Below are 18,003 nucleotides of genomic sequence, written 5' to 3'. Positions count from 1 at the left end.
CGGTTACTGGCCCAACACTCTAACCGCTAGGCTACCTGCCACCACAACATAACAAAGGTGTTGGAGTCGCGGGTGAACAGGGAGTACAGAAGGGGACTAAACACGCACTGCGGGGCCCCCCTTACCACCTGAGGGCGGCCCGTCAGGAAGTCCAGGATCCAGTTGCAGAGGGAGGTGTTTAGTCCCAGGATCCTTAGCTTAGTGATGAGCTTTGAGGGCACTATGGTGTTGAACGCTGAGCTGTAGTCAATAAATAGCATTCTCACATAGGTGTTCCTTTTGTCCAGGTGGGAAAGGGTAGTGTGGAGTGCAATAGAGATTGTGTCATCTGTGGATCTGTTGGGGCGGTATGTGAATTGGAGTGGGTCCAGGGTCTCTGGGATGATGGTGTTGATGTGAGACATGACCCGCCTTTCAAAGCGTGTCATTGGCTACAGAAACATCAGAGCACAGACGTCTGACAGTAAATCTCTGGAAAATAAATGAGTCATTTTAAGCATCATTAGTATTTAAAATACTTAATAATATAGCACGGGTACATCAAGTGCAGATAAGCTATTCACAGTATAAACAGGAGCAGGCTGCAATTTGTGTCATTTCAGCGATTTTATTATTAACTGGCAATTGAACACAGACGACACTTGACAGATAACACAGATAGCACTTTCTAATGACTAGCTCAGCCAGATGGAATATACTGTAGTGGATGAGCTTCCCACAGTTAGATCTATGGTTAGACCATGGTTGATAGGAAAATATATATGTTCATTAGGGAAGTTGTAGCCTGGTCCCAGATCGGTTTGTGCTTTCTAGGAGTAGTCAAGACAGTGCAAACGGATCTGAGACCAGGCTAGGAGGGAAATATTGACATAGTTTTGACAATAGTTGATATTGATACAGTAGTTTTGACAATAGTTGATATTGATACAGTAGTTTTGACAATAGTTGTTATTGATAGTCGTTTTGACAGTAGTTATTAATTCATACCTTAGTTTTGACCAATAGTTATCATTGTATTAACAATGATATAATGCTAATAATTCTGTGTTTTATTTCCCTCCAGTGGTGAACTGCACAGACCCAGGCATCCCAGCTAACTCTATCAGGGAGAGTAAGATAGAGCACGGTAACTTCACGCTGGGCAGTGTGGTGTTCTACACCTGTAACCCTGGATACTACTTGTTTGGTTCCTCTGCGCTGACCTGTCAACCTATTGGCCACTGGGACAAACCTCTACCTGAATGTCTTGGTACGTTGTCTGTTTTCTCTTCACAACTTGTTCTAGCTACAGATGTAGGATCTTAATTTGATCACTGTTTTGTTGCTGAGGAAATGCAGATGAGTTTCGTGATTTACATAAATTCACTGAAAACCGGCTCTGTCACACGGTTGTATTAACAGTATTCCACTTTTCATGTGACCACGTTTGACCCCCCCCCCCTCGATCAATCAACATCATGGACTAAACATTCAAATCCTGTTGCTGCAGGATTATTTTGCTGCCACAATACAGGTCAAATTAAGATCCTACATCTGTACCACACACCCACAGCTACTGAGGTGCTGGAGGAGACTAGAGAGAAAAAGGCAGCCTAGTCACACCAAGGGTTGATCCACAGTTCACATGTATTGTGCAATAGTACTTATCATTAGCTCTCCACTATCTACCTGTTGTTCTTTCTAGCCATGTGTTTTATCCTTACTGAACTTGATTTGTATAGGTTACAAATGTGTGTAACCAATGTCTGTCTAAATGCTAATGACCTAATAAGGGCTGACTGTAATGGTTATACTGACCTACAGTATCTCTTTAAAAAAAAGTTAGAACCCTTTCCACAGAGAGTTCTACATGGAACCCAAAAGAGTTCTACCTGGAACCAAAAGGGATTCTCCTATGATGACAGCCAAAGAACCCTTTTGGAACCCTTTTTATTCTAAGAGTGTTGTGTTAATGATGACTACATCCCAAATGGCACCCCATTCCCTATATAGGGGCAATAGGGCTGTAGTTAAAAGTAGTGCACTACATAAGGAATAGGGTGCCATTTGGGACGTAAACAATGTCAATGAGCCATAAAAAGCTGACTGTTGGCTATGGGGAATGTTATTGTGTCTTACAGAGGAGGACTGTGGAAACCCTGGCTCTCCTCCCTACGGTACCATGGTTGGGGAAAAGTTCTCGTTTGGCTCCACGGTGCAGTACTCCTGTTCAGGGGACAGAGAGCTGATTGGAGAGTCATCACTCACCTGTCAAATCAATGGACACTGGAGCGGCCCCATACCTCACTGTTCAGGTAAGGACCCATACCTCACTGTTCAGGTAAGGACCCATACCTCACTGTTCAGGTAAGGACCCATACCTCACTGTTCAGGTAAGGACAATTACCTCACTGTTCAGGTAAGGACAATTACCTCACTGTTCAGGTAAGGACCCATACCTCACTGTTCAGGTAAGGACCATTACCTCACTGTTCAGGGAAGAACCCATACCTCACTGTTCAGGGAAGAACCCATACCTCACTGTTCAGGGAAGAACCCATACCTCACTGTTCAGGGAAGAACCCATACCTCACTGTTCAGGGAAGAACCCATACCTCACTGTTCAGGGAAGAACCCATACCTCACTGTTCAGGGAAGAACCCATACCTCACTGTTCAGGGAAGAACCCATACCTCACTGTTCAGGGAAGAACCCATACCTCACTGTTCAGGGAAGAACCCATACCTCACTGTTCAGGGAAGAACAATTACCTCACTGTTCAGGGAAGAACCATTACCTCACTGTTCAGGGAAGAACCCATACCTCACTGTTCAGGGAAGAACCATTACCTCACTGTTCAGGGAAGAACCCATACCTCACTGTTCAGGGAAGAACCATTACCTCACTGTTCAGGGAAGAACCCATACCTCACTGTTCAGGGAAGGACCCATACCTCACTGTTCAGGGAAGGACCCATACCTCACTGTTCAGGGAAGAACCATTACCTCACTGTTCAGGGAAGAACCCATACCTCACTGTTCAGGGAAGAACCATTACCTCACTGTTCAGGGAAGAACCCATACCTCACTGTTCAGGGAAGAACCATTACCTCACTGTTCAGGGAAGAACCATTACCTCACTGTTCATATTTATTTGATTTATATGTTCTATGATCAGCTTCTCCAGGTTGTCATGGAGACTGTTTATGAAGCGAGTCTCCGCTGGGTTGTTTTCCGCCAGACCTTTAGCAGCATACTGCTCACGTATGGTTAGCATAGCCTACTGTTTTAATATCATTACATGAACTTTAGGAAGTTTAAAACAACACATTTACATCTTGTTTTCAAAGTTTTATTTCAAAGTTTGCTCTACGCTGTTCACTAATTGGAAGTTATTTATATTTACATGTGTGTCTGGGATGGGTCTGACGCTTAAGAGGATATGAACGATGCTGAATGGGCGTAAACAAATAAGAGCTCTCTAGGAAGTGTGAAAATCTCAGCAAAATCTTTCGAAGAGCATTTTCTCACACTTGTCTCTGAAGTGGGATAACAAGTCTATCAAATTTCAAAACTTAAACTTTCCCATGTTTCCTCCAACTACATTTTATGAAAAATAATTTTGAACCGCTGAGTCTGTACTTTCATAAAATGTAAAAAATAAGCAAATCACTTACATTTCATTTAAGCCTCATTAGAGAAATCTGGACACATATGGCATTAAAACAATACGTCGCTACAATGTGCTATGATATGACAGTACACAGTGAGTCTACAAAACATTAAGAACACCTGCTCTTTCCATGACATAGACTGACAAGGTCAGTGGCGACCCGTCACTCAAGGACCCGTTTTGAGCCTGACATTTCTAGCAACAAAAGGAAGGGGGGGGCTATTTTGCATGTTATTTTGGCTATAATACATATCACATATCAATTTACAATGTAAACAATATAAAAATAATAATTGAGTTAATAAAGCCGCATACAAACAAGGTCTCTTTCTTTTTGTTGTTGAGTAAAGCGGCTCCAAAATGCAGGTGTTTCAGCCCAGCTCAGTGCTTTCTGTGATGGAGAGGCAGCCAGCGGAAAATACAGAGCGTAGGGGTTGGTAATGTTCTCTAGTTGCGCCAGAGGTTTGGGAATATGGCTGAATATAAACAGTGTAGTTATTCCCTCCGCAAGTCAATCAAACAAGCGAAATGCCGCTACAGGGACAAAGTGGAGTCGCAATTCAACGGCTCAGACACGAGACGGATGAGGCAGAGTCTACAGGAAATCACGAACTACAAAACGAAAACCAGCCACATCACGGACACCGACGTCACGTTTCCAGACAAACTAAACACTTTCTTTGCCCACTTTGAGGGGATAATACAGTGCCACCGTTGCGGCCCGCCAACAAGGTCTGTGTTTATGGACATATTCAATCAATCCTTATCCCAGTCTGCTGTTCCCACATGCTTCAAGACGGCCACCATAGTTCCTGTACCCAAGAAGGCAAAGATAACTGAACTACATGACTACTAGCACTCACGTCTGTCCTTATGAAGTGCTTTGAGAGACTAGTCAAGGATCATATCACCTCCACCTTACCGGCCACCCTAGCCCCGCTTCAGTTTGCATACCACCCCAACAGGTCCAAAGACGATGCAATCGCCATCACAATGCACACTGCCCTATCCCATCTGGACAAGAGGAATACCTATGTAAGAATGCTGTTCATTGACTACAGCTCAGCATTTAACACCATAGTACCCTCCAAGCTCATCATCAAGCTAGAGGCCCTGGATCTCAACCCCGCCCTGTGCAATTGGGTTCTGGACTTTCTGACAGGCCGCCCCCAGTTGGTGAAGGTAGGAAACAACATCTCCATTTCGCTGACCCTCAACACTGGAGCCCCACAAGGGTGCGTTCTCAGCCCCCTCCTGTACTCCCTGTTCACCCACGACTGCGTGGCCATGCACGCCTCCAACCCAATCATCAAGTTTGCAGACAACACAACAATAGTGGGCTTGATTACCAACAACGACGAGACAGCCTACAGGGAGGAGGTGAGGGCACTTGGAGTGTGGTGTCAGGAAAACAACCTCTCACTCAACATCATCAAAACAAAGGAGACGATCATGGACTTTAGGAAAAAGAGGACCGAGCACGGCCCAACTCTCATCGACGGGGCTGTAGTGTATATACACAGCTAGCTACATAGTGAATGTATATACACAGCTAGCTACATAGTGAATGTATATACACAGCTAGCTACATAGTGAATGTATATACACAACTAGCTACATAGTGAATGTATATACACAGCTAGCTACATAGTGAATGTATATACACAGCTAGCTACATAGTGAATGTATATACACAGCTAGCTACATAGTGAATGTATATGCACAGCTAGCTACATAGTGAATGTATATACACAGCTAGCTACATAGTGAATGTATATACACAACTAGCTACATAGTGAATGTATATACACAGCTAGCTACATAGTGAATGTATATACACAGCTAGCTACATAGTGAATGTATATACACAGCTAGCTACATAGTGAATGTATATACACAGCTAGCTACATAGTGAATGTATATACACAGCTAGCTTCATAGTGAATGTATATACACAGCTAGCTACATAGTGAATGTATATACACAGCTAGCTACATAGTGAATGTATATACACAGACAGCTAGCTACATAGTGAATGTATATACACAGACAGCTAGCTACATAGTGAATGTATATACACAGCTGGCTACATAGTGAATGTATATACACAGCTGGCTACATAGTGAATGTATATTCTCAGACAGCTAGCTACATAGTGAGTGTATATACACAGCTAGCTACATAGTGAATGTATATACACAGCTAGCTACATAGTGAATGTATATACACAGCTGGCTACATAGTGAATGTATATACACAGACAGCTAGCTACATAGTGAATGTATATACACAGCTAGCTAGCTACATAGTGAATGTATATACACAGCTAGCTAGCTACATAGTGAATGTATATACACAGCTAGCTACATAGTGAATGTATATACACAGCTGGCTACATAGTGAATGTATATACACAGACAGCTAGCTACATAGTGAATGTATATACACAGCTAGCTACATAGTGAATGTATATACACAGCTAGCTCTACATAGTGAATGTATATACACAGCTAGCTACATAGTGAATGTATATACACAGCTGGCTACATAGTGAATGTATATACACAGACAGCTAGCTACATAGTGAATGTATATACACAGCTAGCTACATAGTGAATGTATATACACAGCTAGCTACATAGTGAATGTATATACACAGCTAGCTACATAGTGAATGTATATACACAGACAGCTAGCTACATAGTGAATGTATATACACAGACAGCTAGCTACATAGTGAATGTATATACACAGACAGCTAGCTACATAGTCAATGGATATACACAGACAGCTAGCTACATAGTGAATGTATATACACAGCTAGCTAGCTACATAGTGAATGTATATACACAGCTAGCTAGCTACATAGTGAATGTATATACACAGCTAGCTAGCTACATAGTGAATGTATATACACAGCTAGCTACATAGTGAATGTATATACACAGACAGCTAGCTACATAGTGAATGTATATACACAGACAGCTAGCTACATAGTGAATGTATATACACAGCTAGCTAGCTACATAGTGAATGTATATACACAGACAGCTAGCTACATAGTGAATGTATATACACAGCTAGCTAGCTACATAGTGAATGTATATACACAGACAGCTAGCTACATAGTGAATGTATATACACAGACAGCTAGCTACATAGTGAATGTATATACACAGCTAGCTAGCTACATAGTGAATGTATATACACAGCTAGCTACATAGTGAATGTATATACACAGCTAGCTACATAGTGAATGATCCGGTGTTGATAGTCTTTTTCAGACTTTCTTTCCTGAAGCCATTTTTTTCTCTTAATTCCACATATGTTTTGCTCTTTCACTTTTAAGAGAGAGAGAAGAAGACGCATTTGTGGGTGTAGTGTAGTCTGCTGCGTTGGAGATGTCCCTTGTGTATTGGACTGACTCGCTCTCTCTCGCTCTCACGCTCTCTTTCTCTCTCTCACTCTCTCTCTCGCTCTCTCTTTCTCTCGCTCTCTCTTTCTCTCTCGCTCTCTCTCTCTCGTTGTACTCTGATCTGCTCTGTTTGACTTGTTCTGTTCTTCATTACAATATGACATATTCAGAAGATGGGATCAGTCACACTCATTCTCTCTTCCCCTCCTCCTCTCCTCTCCTCCTCTCCTGTCTTCCCCTCCTTCTCTCCTCTCTCCTCCTCCTCCTCAGCTTCAGAAGGGAACATGTCCCAGTTTTCCACTGGGGAAGCTTTTTAATGGGGGAAAATTAAGCTACCATAAAGCGCCTCCACTAATTCGTTTGCAAAGACTGAGGTTTCGGTTGTGTCACAAATGGCATCCTATTCCCTACGTAGTGCACTACCTTAGACCAAGTAGTGCACTACGTAGGGAATTGGGTGCCATTAGGGACAGAGCCAGGGTAACACTCTAACACTGCATCTGTTACTGCTTCCTAGGAAAGTTCAGGTTAATGTGAAAGCTAGAGCACTCACAACGTACCTCTGATTCACCTGTTATCTATACCTGTCTGTTATCTACACCTGTCTGTTATCTACACCTGTCTGTTAAGTCCCCCTGTCTGTTATCTACACCTGTCTGTTATCTCCACCCGTCTGTTATCTACACCTGTCTGTTATCTACACCTGTCTGTTATCTCCACCCGTCTGTTATCTACACCCGTCTGTTATCTACACCCGTCTGTTATCTACACCCGTCTGTTATCTACACCTGTCTGTTATCTACACCTGTCTGTTATCTACACCTGTCTGTTATCTACACCTGTCTGTTATCTACACCTGTCTGTTAACTACACCTGTCTGTTAACTCCACCTGTCTGTTATCTACACCTGTCTGTTATCTACACCTGTCTGTTATCTGCACCTGTCTGTTATCTCCACCTGTCTGTTAACTCCACCTGTCTGTTAACTCCACCTGTCTGTTATCTACACCTGTCTGTTATCTACACCTGTCTGTTATCTACACCCGTCTGTTAACTACACCTGTCTGTTATCTACACCTGTCTGTTATCTACACCTGTCTGTTATCTACACCTGTCTATTCTGTCTGTTATCTACACCCGTCTGTTATCTACACCTGTCTGTTATCTACACCTGTCTGTTATCTACACCTGTCTGTTATCTACACCTGTCTGTTACCCTGTCTGTTATCTACACCTGTCTGTTATCTACACCTGTCTGTTATCTACACCTGTCTGTTATCTACACCCGTCTGTTATCTACACCCGTCTGTTATCTACACCTGTCTGTTATCTACACCTGTCTGTTATCTACACCTGTCTGTTATCTACACCTGTCTATTCTGTCTGTTATCTACACCTGTCTGTTATCTACACCCGTCTGTTATCTACACCTGTCTGTTATCTACACCGTCTGTTATCTACACCTGTCTATTCTGTCTGTTATCTACACCTGTCTGTTATCTACACCTGTCTATTCTGTCTGTTATCTACACCTGTCTGTTATCTACACCTGTCTATTCTGTCTGTTATCTACACCGTCTGTTATCTACACCTGTCTGTTATCTACACCTGTCTGTTATCTACACCGTCTGTTATCTACACCCGTCTGGGTTCTTATGTGTTTGTATTTTATTAACCTTTATTTAACTAGTCAAGTCATTTAAGAACAAATTCTTACTTACAATGACATCATGTCAGCTGGAATGAGGTTACTGAGGTTACTGGCTCCAAGGCAAATGTTCATTGTTGCATCGTTTTGTACTGCCTCTTCCAACAGCACTTTACACTGAGGCTGCACCCCAAATGGAACCCTATTCCCTATATAGGGCACTACGTTTGATCAGGACCCGCAGTGCACTACATAGGGAATAGGGCCCTGGTCTAAAGTAGTGCACTATATAGGGAATAGGGCCCTGGTCTAAAGTAGTGCACTATATAGGGAATAGGGCCCTGGTCTAAAGTAGTGCACTATATATGGAATAGGGCCCTGGTCTAAAGTAGTGCACTATATATGGAATAGGGTTCCATTTGGAATGCAGACTGAGAAGTCAAGTCAAATGCTGACTGAGTGGTCAAGTCAAATGCAGACTGAGCGGTCAAGTCAAATGCAGACTGAGCGGTCAAGTCAAATGCAGACTGAGGGGTCAAGTCAAATGCAGACTGAGCAGTCAAGTTCATTCTGTCTCTCTCTCTCTCTCTGTCCTGTGTAGGAGACTCTGTAGGCAGCTGTGGGGACCCTGGTACACCCGTCCATGCAAGCAGAGAGGCCAGCAACTTCCATCTGCGTAGTAAAGTCCGCTTCACCTGCGCTGTGGGACACACACTGTATGGCTCAGCTGAGAGGATCTGCTTTCCCAATGGAACCTGGTCTGGGAGACAGCCCTTCTGCAAACGTGAGGCTTGATGGACTGGACAGGGATGGGGATACTACATGTTTAGAGACAAGAGCATGGAGATTGGATGTATCTAATGGTTTACAGTAGGCAGGAGCACAGTGGTACACACAGGAGCACAGTGGTACACACAGGAGCACAGGCAGGAGCACAGTGGTACACACAGGAGCACAGGCAGGAGCACAGGGTACACACAGGAGCACAGTGGTACACACAGGAGCACAGGCAGGAGCACAGTGGTACACACAGGAGCACAGTGGCACACACAGGAGCACAGGCAGGAGCACAGTGGCACACACAGGAGCACAGGCAGGAGCACAGTGGCACACACAGGAGCACAGGCAGGAGCACAGTGGCACACACAGGAGCACAGGTAGGAGCACAGTGGTACACACAGGAGCACAGGCAGGAGCACAGTGGCACACACAGGAGCACAGGTAGGAGCACAGTGGTACACACAGGAGCACAGGTAGGAGCACAGTGGTACACACAGTGGCACAGGTAGGAGCACAGTGGTACACACAGGAGCACACACAGGAGCACACAAACACAACAGGAGCACAGGTTGGAGCACAGTGGTAAACACAGTGGCACAGGCAGGAGCACAGTTGCACACAGGAGCACAGGTAGGAGCACAGTGGCACAGGCAGGAGCACAGTGGTACACACAGTGGCACAGGGAGGAGCACAGTGGTACACACAGGAGCACACAAACAATGAAAATGCAATTAGCTATAAATGAGTATATTTCGGCAGCACATTGTCCTTAGAAAAAGACAGCGCTCAAAGCCAACCGACCAATATTTCTTCGCTTCCATAATCCTAGTAAAAGCCTTTATTTCTCAGCCTCAAGGCAACTTCTGATGTGATTAATGACATTTTAAATATTGAATCACAGGCCACTTCTCTGCTGCAGTGCATAAATTGCCTCAGGGGTTCGACCGGAAATGGCAGAGAATCTCTTGACACGGCCTTCCCTTTCTCCCTGACGGTTATAAACTCTCTCAGCCTGACAGACACAACGACCACGGCTGCTGTCTATTTAATGACCTTTGAACTACATTGTGTCAAAAGGTAGAACAGGGTGGCAGTTGAGACATAAATGTCCTTTTTTTTTAAATACGACAGGAACTCCCCGTTCACCCACTCTAGCCTTGATGTGTCCTGTAGCTGAACTGATTAATAGACGGTTAGTTCTATCCTCTATTCCTGTCAGGCTCGATCCTCTCCATGACTGAACTCTGTCTGTTTCTGCTTCAGCTTTTGAGCTAAGAGCTTGACTGGCGTTTAACCCAGAGCAATGTGAGCCTATCGTCCCGGTGCTTTGTAATCTACTGAAACGGCGGGGGATATTTACCACAGATTGAACATATTGTCCGTTCCAAAATGAAACACTTTCTCCATATAGGGAACTTCTTTCGACCAAGGGTCCACAGCAATGAAAGGTGCTGAATAAGGTGCATCCCAAATGGCACCATATGTGATAGGATCAATAGGGCTCTGGTCAAATGTAGTGCACTACTTATATAACAGCCAAACACATTCAGAGCACGTTCAACCCCTTTCAGTGGCCTCGTCATGTCAGGAAGTGATTGAGTGGGGAAACCTCTCCTTCCTTCCTACCAGCTCACCCTACAGCCTAGCTGCCTGCCTCAGAAATCATTTCACAATTTTCCAGACAATTAAGTCATTTGAGAAGGCAAATCATTTGGTAATGAAATATAATGAAGTGCTGGGTGGAAACACCGGGAAACAGAACAGAATCCTCTCTGAGTTTCCTGCTACCAAACATGACATTTATTATCATCTGAGTTGGATGAGTCACATTTTATGTTTTAGACAGACGTTAGAAAGACATTAGATCAGTGTTTAGCAATTAGTGTTCTTGACCCTCCTTAACTCTGTCTCTCTGTCTGTCTCTCTCTCTGTCTCTCTCTCTGTCTCGCTCTCTGTCTCGCTCTCTGTCTCTGTCTCTCTCTCTCTCTCTCTCGTTCTCTCTCTCTGTCTCTCGTTCTCTCTCTCTGTCTCTCGTTCTCTCTCTCTGTCTCTCTCTCTCTCGTTCTCTCTCTTTCTGTCTCTCGTTCTCTCTCTTTCTGTCTCTCGTTCTCTCTCTCTGTCTCTCGTTCTCTCGCTCTCTCTGTCTCTCGTTCTCTCGCTCTCTCTGTCTCTCGTTCTCTCGCTCTCTCTGTCTCTCGTTCTCTCTCTCTCTCTGTCTCTCGTTCTCTCTCTCTCTCTGTCTCTCGTTCTCTCTCTCACTCTGTCTCTCGTTCTCTCTCTCTGTCTCTCGTTCTCTCTCTCTGTCTCTCTCTCTGTCTCTCTCTCTCTCGTTCTCTCTCTTTCTGTCTCTCGTTCTCTCTCTGTCTCTCGTTCTCTCTCTTTCTGTCTCTCGTTCTCTCTCTGTCTCTCGTTCTCTCTCTTTCTGTCTCTCGTTCTCTCTCTCTGTCTCTCGTTCTCTCGCTCTCTCTGTCTCTCGTTCTCTCGCTCTCTCTGTCTCTCGTTCTCTCGCTCTCTCTGTCTCTCGTTCTCTCTCTCACTCTGTCTCTCGTTCTCTCTCTCTGTCTCTCGTTCTCTCTCTCTGTCTCTCGTTCTCTTGCTCTGTCTCTCGTTCTCTCGCTCACTCTGTCTCTCGTTCTCTCGCTCTGTCTCTCGTTCTCTCTCTTTCTCACTCTGTCTCTCGTTCTCTCTCTTTCTGTCTCCCGTTCTCTCTCTCTCTCTCTTTCTCTGTCTTTCTTTCACGCTCTTTCTCTCTCCCTTTCTTTCTTTCTTTCTTTCTTTCTTTCTTTCTTTCTTTCTTTCTTTCTTTCTTTCTCTCTCCCCCCCTCTATGCCTCTCCTCCACTCCAGCGGTGCACTGTGGTAACCCGGGGACCCCTGCTCACGGCCGTATTTTCCGGGTCGACGGTACGACCTTCACCCACTCTGTAGTCTACTCCTGTATGGATGGATACCTCCTCTCAGGCACGCCCACCAGACACTGTCTGGCCAACGGCACCTGGTCCGGCACCGCTCCTAACTGCACCAGTAAGTACTACTGCTACCTGGTCCGCACTCTCCTAACTGCACCAGTAAGTACTACTGCTACCTGGTCCGTCTCCTAACTGCACCAGTAAGTACTACTGCTACCTGGTCCGTCTCCTAACTGCACCAGTAAGTACTACTGCTACCTGGTCCGTCTCCTAACTGCACCAGTAAGTACTACTGCTACCTGGTCCGTCTCCTAACTGCACCAGTAAGTACTACTGCTACCTGGTCCGTCTCCTAACTGCACCAGTAAGTACTACTGCTACCTGGTCCGTCTCCTAACTGCACCAGTAAGTACTACTGCTACCTGGTCCGTCTCCTAACTGCACCAGTAAGTACTACTGCTACCTGGTCCGTCTCCTAACTGCACCAGTAAGTACTACTGCTACCTGGTCCGTCTCCTAACTGCACCAGTAAGTACTACTGCTACCTGGTCCGTCTCCTAACTGCACCAGTAAGTACTACTGCTACCTGGTCCGTCTCCTAACTGCACCAGTAAGTACTACTGCTACCTGGTCCGTCTCCTAACTGCACCAGTAAGTACTACTGCTACCTGGTCCGTCTCCTAACTGCACCAGTAAGTACTACTGCTACCTGGTCCGTCTCCTAACTGCACCAGTAAGTACTACTGCTACCTGGTCCGTCTCCTAGCTGCACCAGTAAGTACTACTGCTACCTGGTCCGTCTCCTAGCTGCACCAGTAAGTTCTACTGCTACCTGGTCCGTCTCCTAGCTGCACCAGTAAGTACTACTGCTACCTGGTCCGTCTCCTAACTGCACCAGTAAGTACTACTGCTACCTGGTCCGTCTCCTAGCTGCACCAGTAAGTACTACTGCTACCTGGTCCGTCTCCTAGCTGCACCAGTAAGTACTACTGCTACCTGGTCCGTCTCCTAACTGCACCAGTAAGTACTACTGCTACCTGGTCCGTCTCCTAACTGCACCAGTAAGTACTACTGCTACCTGGTCCGTCTCCTAACTGCACCAGTAAGTACTACTGCTACCTGGTCCGTCTCCTAACTGCACCAGTAAGTACTACTGCTACCTGGTCCGTCTCCTAACTGCACCAGTAAGTACTACTGCTACCTGGTCCGTCTCCTAACTGCACCAGTAAGTACTACTGCTACCTGGTCCGTCTCCTAACTGCACCAGTAAGTACTACTGCTACCTGGTCCGTCTCCTAACTGCACCAGTAAGTACTACTGCTACCTGGTCCGTCTCCTAACTGCACCAGTAAGTACTACTGCTACCTGGTCCGTCTCCTAACTGCACCAGTAAGTACTACTGCTACCTGGTCCGTCTCCTAACTGCACCAGTAAGTACTACTGCTACCTGGTCCGTCTCCTAACTGCACCAGTAAGTACTACTGCTACCTGGTCCAGCACCGCTCCTAACTGCACCAGTAAGTACTACTGCTACCTGGTCCAGCACCGTCTCCTAACTGCACCAGTAAGTACTACTGCTACCTGGTCCGTCTCCTATCTGCACCAGTAAGTACTACTGCTACCTGGTCCGTCTCCTAACTGCACCAGTAAGTACTACTGCTACCTGGTCCGTCTCCTAACTGCACCAGTAAGTACTACTGCTACCTGGTCCGTCTCCTAACTGCACCAGTAAGTACTACTGCTACCTGGTCCGTCTCCTAACTGATCCGAAATGACAATCAAAATGTCTGAAAAGTAAAACTGTCTATTAGTCATCCTGAACTGAAACTAATTGAAATCAAAGATATGGTGTAGTGTTACAGTAATACAAAATGCTAAATAGCAGCTGGCCGTAGATGTTGTCCTCACTCTCTGTTAGACTGTCTTCTATCGAAACTCATCTTCAGTAACGAGCCCCATATGTTGTAATTGAATTATGTTGTGTCAATCTATATTCAATTTGCCCTATAATAACTCTTTAACAGAATTACATTTCTCCCAGAGCATCATTACTCTTGTGTCTGACTAATTGAAGTACAGACAAGATATAGAATAAGGGGAGGAAGAGGAGGAGGAGGAGGGAGGAGGTGGAGGAGGAGGGAGGAGGTGGAGGAAGGAGGAGGAGGGAGGAGAGTGGAGGGAGGAGGAGGAGGGGGAGGTGGAGGGAGAGGGAGGAGGGAGGGGGGGAGGGAGGAGGTGGAGGAGGGAGGAGGTGGAGGAGGTGGAGGGAGGAGGAGGAGGAGGGGGGAGGGGGTGGAGGGAGAGGAAAGAGATGAGGGTTTCAATTTGGGACCAAAATGAGTCTCTGGAGAGAAGTGATGCTTTCCAGGGAGCCTCTCTAGTCGCTCTGAGACAGTGATCAGACAGGCAGAAACATTCAGGTCTGTATCTGCAATGCATCCCGATTCCCTATGTAGAACAGTCCTGTTGACGACACTATTCTCTATGTAGAACAGTACTGTTGACGACCCTATTCCCTATGTAGAACAGTCCTGTTGACGACCCTATTCCCTATGTAGAACAGTCCTGTTGACGACCCTATTCTCTATGTAGAACAGTCCTGTTGACGACCCTATTCCCTATGTAGAACAGTCCTGTTGACGACCCTATTCTCTATGTAGAACAGTACTGTTGACACTATTCCCTATGTAGAACAGTACTGTTGACGACCCTATTCCCTATGTAGAACAGTACTGTTGACGACCCTATTCCCTATGTAGAACAGTACTGTTGACACCTATTCCCTATGTAGAACAGTCCTGTTGACGACCCTATTCCCTATGTAGAACAGTCCTGTTGATGACCCTATTCTCTATGTAGAACAGTCCTGTTGACGACCCTATTCTCTATGTAGAACAGTCCTGTTGACGACCCTATTCTCTAGGAATAGCAGGGTCCCATAAGTAATGCTCTATATCAGGAATAGCAGGGTCCCATAAGTAATGCTCTATATCAGGAATAGCAGGGTCCCATAAGTAATGCTCTATATCAGGAATAGCAGGGTCCCATAAGTAATGCTCTATATCAGGAATAGCAGGGTCCCATAAGTATTGCTCTATATCAGGAATAGCAGGGTCCCATAAGTAATGCTCTATATCAGGAATAGCAGGGTCCCATAAGTAATGCTCTATATCAGGAATAGCAGGGTCCCATAAGTAATGCTCTATATCAGGAATAGCAGGGTCCCATAAGTAATGCTCTATATCAGGAATAGCAGGGTCCCATAAGTAATGCTCTATATCAGGAATAGCAGGGTCCCATAAGTAATGCTCTATATCAGGAATAGCAGGGTCCCATAAGTAATGCTCTATATCAGGAATAGCAGGGTCCCATAAGTAATGCTCTATATCAGGAATAGCAGGGTCCCATAAGTAATGCTCCATATCAGGAATAGCAGGGTCCCATAAGTAATGCTCTATATCAGGAATAGCAGGGTCCCATAAGTAATGCTCTATATCAGGAATAGCAGGGTCCCATAAGTATTGCTCTATATCAGGAATAGCAGGGTCCCATAAGTAATGCTCTATATCAGGAATAGCAGGGTCCCATAAGTAATGCTCTATATCAGGAATAGCAGGGTCCCATAAGTAATGCTCCATATCAGGAATAGCAGGGTCCCATAAGTAATGCTCTATATCAGGAATAGCAGGGTCCCATAAGTAATGCTCTATATCAGGAATAGCAGGGTCCCATAAGTAATGCTCTATATCAGGAATAGCAGGGTCCCATAAGTATTGCTCTATATCAGGAATAGCAGGGTCCCATAAGTAATGCTCTATATCAGGAATAGCAGGGTCCCATAAGTAATGCTCTATATCAGGAATAGCAGGGTCCCATAAGTAATGCTCTATATCAGGAATAGCAGGGTCCCATAAGTATTGCTCTATATCAGGAATAGCAGGGTCCCATAAGTAATGCACTATATCAGGAATAGCAGGGTCCCATAAGTATTGCTCTATATCAGGAATAGCAGGGTCCCATAAGTAATGCTCTATATCAGGAATAGCAGGGTCCCATAAGTAATGCTCTATATCAGGAATAGCAGGGTCCCATAAGTAATGCTCTATATCAGGAATAGCAGGGTCCCATAAGTAATGCTCTATATCAGGAATAGCAGGGTCCCATAAGTAATGCTCTATATCAGGAATAGCAGGATACCGTCTGCCTACGGTGGCGTTTCTCAATAGCAAGGCTATGCTCACTGAGTCTGTACATAGTCAAAGCTTTCCTTCAGATATTCTGCCACTGTGTACTCTCTGTTTAGAGCCAAATATCATTCCAGTTTGCTCTGTTATTTTGGGAATTTTTTCCGATGTGTCAAGTAATTATCTTTTTGTTTTCTCATGATTTGGTTGGGTCTAATTGTGTTGCTGTCCTGGGGCTCTGTGGGGTCTGTTTGTGTTTGTGAACAGAGCCCCAGGACCAGCTTGCTTAGGGGACTCTTCTCCAGGTTCATCTCTCTGTAGGTGATGGGTTTGCTATGGAAGGTTTGGGAATCACTTCCTTTTAGGTGGTTGTAGAATTTACCGTCTCTTTTCTGGATTTTGATAATTAGCGGGTATCGGCCTAATTCTGCTCTGCATGCATTATTTGGTGTTTTACGTTGTACACAAAGGATATTTTTGCAGAATTCTGCATGCAGAGTCTCAATTTGGTGTTTGTCCCATTTTGTGAATTCTTGGTTAGTGAGCAGACCCCAGACCTCACAACCATAAAGGGCAATGGGTCCTATAACTGATTCAAGCATTTTTAGCAATATTCTAATTGGTATGTCGAATTTTATGTTCCCTTTGATGGCATAGAAAACCCTTCTTGCCTTGTATCTCAGATCGTTCACAGCTTTGTGGAAGTTACCTGTGGTGCTGATGTTTAGGCCGAGGTATGTATAGTTTTTGTGTGCTCTAGGGCAACGGTGTCTAGATGGAATTTGTATTTGTGATCCTGGCGACTGGACCTTTTTTGGAACACCATTATTTTGGTCTTACTGAGATTTACTGTCAGGGCCCAGGTCTGACAGAATCTGTGCAGAAGATCTAAGTGTTGCTGTAGGCCCTCCTTGGTTGGGGACAGAAGCACCAGATCATCAGCAAACAGTAGACATTGAACTTCAGATTCTAGCAGGGTGAGGCCGGGTGCTGCAGACTGTTCTAGTGTCCTCGCCAATTCGTTGATATATATGTTGAAGAGGGTGGGGCTTAAGCTGCATCCCTGTCTCACTCCACGGCCCTGTGGAAAGAGATGTTTTTTTGCCAATTTTAACCGCAGACTTGTTGTTTGTGTACATGGATTTTATAATGTCGTATGTTTTTCCCCCAACACCACTTTCCATCAATTTGTATAGCAGACCCTCATGCTAAATTGAGTCAGAAGCTTTTTTGAAATCAACAAAGCATGAAAAGACTTTGCCTTTGTTTCGGTTTGTTTGTTTGTCAATTAGGGTGTGCAGCGTGAATATGTGGTCTGTCGTACGATAATTTGGTAAAAGGCCAACTTGACATTTGCTCAGTACATTGTTTTCACTGAGGAAATGTACAAGTCTGCTGTTAATGATAATGCAGAGGA

The 18,003-nt window shown here is 44.9% G+C and overlaps 1 protein-coding gene across 1 annotated transcript in view; it reads left to right on the top strand.

Moving 5' to 3' along the window:
- LOC106606155 (CUB and sushi domain-containing protein 3) overlaps positions 1 to 18,003 on the top strand; it is a 492,730-nt gene that overhangs the window by 393,054 nt on the left and 81,673 nt on the right. The window contains 4 exon segments of the mRNA XM_045717778.1: positions 1,064 to 1,249; positions 2,121 to 2,294; positions 9,316 to 9,498; positions 12,341 to 12,517. Coding sequence (XP_045573734.1) covers positions 1,064 to 1,249; positions 2,121 to 2,294; positions 9,316 to 9,498; positions 12,341 to 12,517 — 720 coding nt within the window.

This window comes from Salmo salar, chromosome ssa05 (assembly GCF_905237065.1).
Source record: "Salmo salar chromosome ssa05, Ssal_v3.1, whole genome shotgun sequence".
NCBI classification, from domain to species: Eukaryota; Metazoa; Chordata; class Actinopteri; order Salmoniformes; family Salmonidae; genus Salmo; species Salmo salar.
This window is presented reverse-complemented; position numbering and strand designations above follow the sequence as displayed.